Source organism: Zeugodacus cucurbitae, chromosome 5 (assembly GCF_028554725.1).
Source record: "Zeugodacus cucurbitae isolate PBARC_wt_2022May chromosome 5, idZeuCucr1.2, whole genome shotgun sequence".
Classification (NCBI taxonomy): domain Eukaryota; kingdom Metazoa; phylum Arthropoda; class Insecta; order Diptera; family Tephritidae; genus Zeugodacus; species Zeugodacus cucurbitae.
The window spans coordinates 62,568,666-62,575,958 of NC_071670.1; the positions used below are offsets into that span (position 1 = coordinate 62,568,666).

Sequence of the window (7,293 nt, forward strand, 5' to 3'; positions counted from 1 at the left end):
GAGTGTGTCTAATTAACTCTTAGTCATGATCGATAGTGAAAATTGCGTCTTCTTAGCTACTTAATTTATTTTCAATTGATTGCTTTATCTTCATGCGCTTTATAGTTGTTGTATCTAGTTCTACTTTAAGACACGACATGAGTTACCGCACAAACCGGGAAGAATGCGACGATTAATCATCGCTCAATTTGTTGACCCAAAATTCGGCAAGCTTGTTGACTTGTTGAAGAAAGCTTAAGCTTAAGCGTACGCGTTTTGGCGCGCTTATTGGAGAAACTAAATATAAATAGAAGATGCTTAGTGAAGACATTTACAAACGCACACACACACACACAGACAAACATAGAGATGAGTTAGAGCCAAGCATATTTCTTGGCATATGCATAATTAATGAATTTGAAATGTTGCGGTTTCTTGTAGAAACAGTAAGCAAAAAGAAGCGTTAGCTTAACAGTTAGCAGCAGATGCTAGCGGGTTGATATAAAAATATTTACATACATATGTGTCTAATATGGTTTTCGGATGATTAAACAAATATGCAAAAATTATGTTTAATATGCTTTGTTGTTGTTGCTGTTCTTTTCTGTAACTCAATCAGTGCGAGTTTATTTAAGTGCGGTCACTGGCCTGGCTGAGCTTAGTTTTGATTTTTAGTTCGATCTGTCCGTGCAACGAACGAAGATGAGGCAGCATCTGTGGTGTTTATTATTTTTGGTGATCTGTCTGACGGCGGCACTGGTGAAATGTATGTGTTTACACTTGTGTGAAAATATTTTTAAGTGGAAGGATACAAGGATAATGTGTGATTTGAAAAATTGAAATTAATGAAATTGTGCTTCAAAAATCTAGAAGCTGGATATTTTTTTGTGAAAAAATAAGTAAAATTTTATTATTCAATCACAGATTTGAAGAACTTTAAATGAAGGACATCATTTCGTCCTTGTATGACTAAAAGTGCATTAAAAATAAATATTTTTAAACAAATTAAATAATTTATTTGTTTTATAAAATTATATTTATTTAATTTTGACAATGTCACCATTTACAATATGATTCATAAATCATAAAATATTTTAAAATTTAATAAAAAAAAACGAATAATTAATTAATTAAAGAAAACTATAATGATATCAACAAATTAAAAATTATATTTAATTATTTTTTGATGAAAATCAAAAATAAAATAAAAAAATAGATAAATAATGATATATTTAACTTTCAAATCTAATTAAAAATTAATTAATATAAAAAAATATTTTCTTCAAGTCTTAAAGCAGAAAAACATTTTTTTTTTTTTTTGAAAAATAAATATTGTTTAAATGAGCAAATAAAAAAAAATATTGAAATTATAAATTAAAATAATTTATTTTGAAAAATTATAATAAAAATAAATTTCAAATTATTTTTAAATTATAAAATATTTTGTATACAATTTTAAATAATTATTTATTTATTTTATATTTTTTTTATTTAAAAATTATTCATTTGAAATTAAAACAAAAAGAAAAAAATATTTGAAAATTTTTGTATCCAATTGAAAAAAAATATTTTTTTATAATTTTTAAAATATGTTTTTTTTACTTTAAAACTTTTCAATTAAAAAAAAAAATTTTTTCAACCAATTTAAAATCAAAAAAAGAATAAAATACAATAAAATATTTTTTTAGACGATTTTGTGGTGTGGTTCGATTAACAGACTCACAGAATTTATTAAATTATTTTTTTTTTATAAAATAATATTATATAAGCGGTTTATTTGAAGTGTTTTCATTTATTAATTGAAAAATTAAATTTTAAAATTAATATAATCTAAAGTCAAGACACAATATGTATATTTCACTTTAAAGTGGTTTTACACTGCTTCTTAATTGAGTCAATTAGTAAATGTCCTACATGGAACAGAAATAATTTTTAAATTACTAAATTAAGTCCATTAATTAAATTAATTAGTAAATGTCCTACATGAAACAGAAATAATTTCTTAATTTGTTAAATTAAGTTCATTACGGTTCATTGAGCCGCCTTAACTTCATTAAAATGTGCCTTTGAGTTGTCATATTACTTTCCATTTAATTTCTTATATTATTTATTTAATTTGGGAGATTTCAGTAATTGGGCGGATATAAAGTCGATCGAGTTTTGAGTTACTTAGATCATATTTTCTTGTAATGAATAAAGGTATTTCTGGTTATACAATTCATAGACTTAGTATAGAGATCCATTCTTCAAATAATTGGCTTTCAATTAATCTTCTGGCTAGTTCAAGATGAGAACATTAAGTAAATGAAAGCTCGAGTTTGACAAGTTTATACAGGATAGCTTTCGAAATTGAAAACATAATTGAGAATTCTAAAGATTTATAATATTAACAATTTTCCTTCTTCTATCCATCCAGCTGAATCATTCGTCGAAGTCGATGATGAAGGCAATGAAATCGAAGTTAAGCGCTTCTACATTGAAGGACGTCAGCTAAATGGTGGACGACGACAATGTGTGGAGACACGTAGACGTAAACGTTCTTCCGTCTACGGACAAGAGGATGACAAATCGAATGATGAGATTATGACATCCACCTCAACGGCGCCAGATGGCATCGACACCGCTGTTTCCATAGATGAGGAGGATGATAATGATGTGAGAGCCGATGAGCCGGTAGGTGTGTTTGGCATACTCCAAGATAGCGGTGACCAGGAAGAACAAAACATGGCAGAACATGAAAATGAAGGAGGTGAAGAGGATGACAATGAGAATGAGAATGAAAATGAGGTTGAGGAGGGAGGCGAAGCCACACTCAATTTACCGGTAGTCGCGCAGGTCACACAACAACAAGTAGCACAGCAAAATGGCGTACAGTCAAATTTGGATGCTGATGCCACCAACAACAATGGCATAGTAATTGTACAAACCAATATACCGCCTAAGGTGAATCCAGAGACACACGCAGTTTTTGAACTGCTGCCGGTGGAACAAGAATATGAAGAAGACGAGCTTGATGGCGATGATTATGGTGATGAAGATTCCCATCTATTATATCAAGAAGAAATTAGTCCTGTGAGCACCACAGCTATTTGGTCGACGGGTGAGGATAATCCTGTGCCATATGCTCCGGCTGAGGCTGATTATGAAGGAAATTATGATTTGGCTACGTCTGAGGAGCAGGAGCCCACAGCTAAACCGAAACCGAAACCAACGCTAAAACCCTCGAAAAAACCTTCAAAGCGACCTACGAAAAAACCATCAAAGAGGCCATCCAAAAAGCCTTCACGAAAACCATCGCGTAGACCTTCGAGAAAACCTAAGCGAAAGCCTTCTCGCAAACCTGCCAGAAAGTCTAACAAAAACCGTCATTCCAAGCGTCCATCAAAACGTCCAAACAGATCGGACGTCAATCGTCGTCGCCCAAGCAATAAGCGCAAGCAATCTCCTGTTAGACGTGGCACGAGCAACAATAAGAGACGTCGTCAACGTCCCAATTACCAGAGTGGCAGCTTTAATCGTGTGCGCGAGACAGCCAATCGTCGTAAGAATCACAATCTGAGCAATGTAAATCACAAACATAAACAATTAAATAAGGAGGATTCCGCCGATCAAGGTACAAATACGTATACGAAGTCCGAGACGTACACGAAGACCGGCACTGTGAACGACGAGAAGAATGTCAATTGCATTATTATCAATAAAACCACCACGCCGCGCCCATTCTGGGGTCTGTTCGGTCGCAGCGCCGATGGTGACGAGGCTGAGGCACCCACCGCGAAACCCTACGGCCGAAGGAAGCGCATTAACTTCAGCATACCGGCCTAAGCTTAATTAATAGTGTCAGACAGTAGTGAAATAGCATTAATTTTAATTTAATAACTATTTATTTAATATTTATTTAGAAAAGATAAAAGAGAATAAAGAAATGTACCAAGAACCGCGATTTTGTTAGACAGATTGGACATCCATCAGCATTAACTTCTGTAATCACAATGATCGAGGGTTATAGGAAAATATGATCTATCGTTTGGAGTTGGGAAAAGACTGAAGCTCATGAGCTCGGATGGTCAAAATAAAGTCTAACCTTTAATGAAAATATGATCTAACTTATGGAGTGTTGGGAAAAGATTGAAGCTCAAGAGTTCTGGAGCTCAAGAGCTCGGATGGTCAAAATAAAGGCTAACATTTAATGTATTCTTCGACCAATATGGGGTTTTTAATGAAGTTCCAGCGAAAGCAACACTTCTGCAAAAAGCGGTGACCACTCTGTGTGGACTGTGGACGATCTAAATACTAGAGTTTAATAGTATGCTCCTAGAATACTATTGCGTTCATCGTTTTACCACAATCTGTTTAGAGAGCGAGTCTTCAATATAAAGTGCCCTCAAACCCTGACACCGTTCCTCCTAATGGTATTCCTGTTTCTATGTTGAAGTACAAGACAAAAATTTCAAGTAAATGTTTTGAACCTTCAAGGAGATATGTATGTCTATAAAAATTTAAAAGATCTGAGAGTTTTGAAACATCCATATTAGTTGAGGAATTCCACGTTGCGAATAAAAAGAAGAGAGAAGCCGAAGCTCTACACGTGTAGGCTATCACATGGGGTAGGCACATGGGTCGCTCAAATTGCGGAAGAAGTGTGAGACCGAAGACGGGAGAATCCGTATTGCGTCATTTTAAATTAAGAATTCGACAACATTTTTGTCTTCTTGCTGTTCATATGTAAACATAATGAATTTGTTTGTATTTATTTAGCCGCAAATTTCCACAGCTTAGTTATCTCTTCAATGGAACCCCGCAATTAGACGCATGACTTCTTAAATGCCATAAAAACAGAAACTTCCCACGGTTAAGAGCTTTGGCGTGGCGCGATTAACGAATGCGAATGCGACTACACCCGCATGACATAGAAAAGATTTTCCCAAGCTTTATGAGGCTTTAGCCGAAAAGACTGATAATAGCAGAACAATGCTTTACCGTTTTATGCTGAGCGCGCACAGAGAAAAAGAATAACAACAACTGTAGACAGTGGTGTAGATAAATATGCAAAAACTCGAGTTATCTTAGAAGCAGTGGAGTTACGGAAAGACATGTGGTATCTATATGATTCCATATAGAGCATATGTAAATACTTTCCCGCCCGCCATATTATGAACTTTATGGCTTTTCCTAATTCAACCAACTTAACACACGAATATAATCAAAATGTGCAACGAAGCCGAACGCGGCGCTGGTATTCTTAATTTCTACGGTGTGTCTTCTTCACTTACATACAGAGCTAGCGTTCAGGTGACTTCTTTGCGTTGTAATTGTTGTTTTCTTGTTTTTTTTTTTGTTTTGGCAATCTTTGAGGCTTCTTCCTTTGAACGCTGACGTGTCGAAAATACGTTACAATTGCAATGACTTCGACGCATGCGCACAATCATTAGCGGTCGGTGACATAGCGGTGGTGCACGCAGCATGTGGACGACAGGGAGTCGAAAATTGCGCCTTCTAACTGTGTGGAAACCGCATATGTGCAGCTTAAGGTGTCAAGCGGTGTTCGGAAAATTAACAGCGTGCGTCGTGAAGTTATCAAAAGACGTTCGGAAGACGCGCAGTTGCAGGTATTCCGCGCAATACGGACTCGCGACCCATATGGTCTTACCAATACCGTTGAATTACAATTGGGATATTATCGGCAATGCGCTTTTAATGAGGTTGACATCACGTTGACAGTCGCTGCAACCGAAATTCGATCAAAGAGGGTCGCAGGTTATAGCTAGCGCACTATTGCTCAACAGCTGCGCCTACGAAATTATGCGGCTTACATGCAGTTCGAAAAGACGGAGCTAAAGAAGCCACCGACAATTGTTGAAGAAGTTGCTTACGTTAATTATCAACCGGAAGCCATCATTGCAGTTGGTACCCTTTGACCCTAACGCTACTCGTGCTGTCATTCAATCACATTGGACACTCGATATTGGCGAGCGCTGAAGTGGTGGCTCGTCTTCACGCCAGAACAATTGCTAGTGTAACTCTTGTGAGCTAAAGTAGTGGTGTCTTCGCTAGCATTCTGCTGCACGTGCGGCAGCCAATGTGTCTTCTTGTCGCATTTCTTACATAACAGAAAATAATAACAAAGATAATAGCGCTAGAAAAAATAAATACACACACACACACAAGTGACACTCAGTGAGGACGAACCCTCGCATACACCTGGGCTACGCGCTCCATTTGCACCCTCTTCGCGCAGTGACCGCAAGCAACATAAGGCACGAAAATGGCTTACGAAGTAATCGTACTTGAAATGAAATCAAATTATCTTCTCGAGTGCTGTGAAGTAACTTTTATTTATTTTTTCATTATCAAAATGTCATCAGAAGTATTTGTCTTCGCGTTTCCCCTTCTTAGGTTTGAAGAATTGTTGTAGTATGGTATTCTAAAATTGTAGCACATTTGGCGTAGATATTTAATTTATTAGAATTGAGGAGACTCCATTTTATAGAACTCAACAAACAACGAGAAGCTTCTTTAAATACTTATCTGAAATTACTGAGGAAAGAACTTCATTTACCCGGTAACCTAATGGGTGGTAAGACTTCGAAATTTGTCAAGAAGTTGCCTGGTTGCCATTCTGTTCCGGATCTGGTCTAAAAATTTCTGTCGAAAGTCCAGCAGCCAAACTTTCGCCCCTTTTCTAGAACTCCAACTTCGATCTTACTTCAAATTATATTTCCGTAGGTTCGGTTTGAGCTTTCCTAGTGGTTAGGTCTGACTTCACTTTCCTGGGGTTATCCAACAAATTGCTGCATGTTCAAGATTCTTCCGAAATTTTAAAGAGACGTTCGGAAATCGAGCAGTACTCAATAAAGACCTACAGCAACTGCGCTCGAAGCGATAGAATTTGGACTAGTTCTTAACTTATTTTTCCTTATATTACTTTAGAAATGAGCTAATCTTTGATCTTGATGGTCCAATTTATGGATACTTGTGTCCTGTAGGTCTATATTTAAATAGGGTCTATCATGTTCTTAAGGTCAAGAATCAAGAATAATCTTCTGTTAGTAAACCACAACTCCAAACATTCTGAGTTACTTCAAAGCATTGCTACAAAGCCTCGGATTTTTCTAGATGACAGGTCCGATTTAAGAGTCGTTCAAGAGTCTTCCGAAATATCGAATAGATTCACAGAAATCGAGCAGAAGCCATCAAGACACCAATCAAGTCATTTTTAGGGATTTTATAAGCTTTTGTAGCTTTAAAGCTTCAGATTTTACTGCCCTTTGGGATTAGTTCTTGACTTGTTCCCACTTATGGACCTTATGGATT

At 36.1% G+C, this 7,293-nt stretch overlaps 1 protein-coding gene across 1 annotated transcript; it reads left to right on the plus strand.

Annotated features, from left to right (window-relative positions):
• The first annotated feature begins 626 nt into the window (after positions 1-626).
• On the plus strand, positions 627-3,910 carry LOC105208876 (myb-like protein V). The gene is made up of 2 exons (XM_029038186.2): positions 627-745; positions 2,396-3,910. The coding sequence occupies exons 1-2, from the start codon at positions 682-684 to the stop codon at positions 3,802-3,804; spliced, it is 1,473 nt and encodes a 490-aa protein (XP_028894019.2). The 5' UTR covers positions 627-681; the 3' UTR covers positions 3,805-3,910.
• Positions 3,911-7,293: the final 3,383 nt, after the last annotated feature.

Coding starts and splice junctions, on each gene's coding strand:
- LOC105208876 (XM_029038186.2), top strand. CDS start 682: ATGAGGCAGCATCTGTGGTGTTTATTATTTTTGGTGATCTGTCTGACG. Junction 746..2,395: donor GACGGCGGCACTGGTGAAAT/GTATGTGTTTAC, acceptor CTATCCATCCAG/CTGAATCATTCGTCGAAGTC.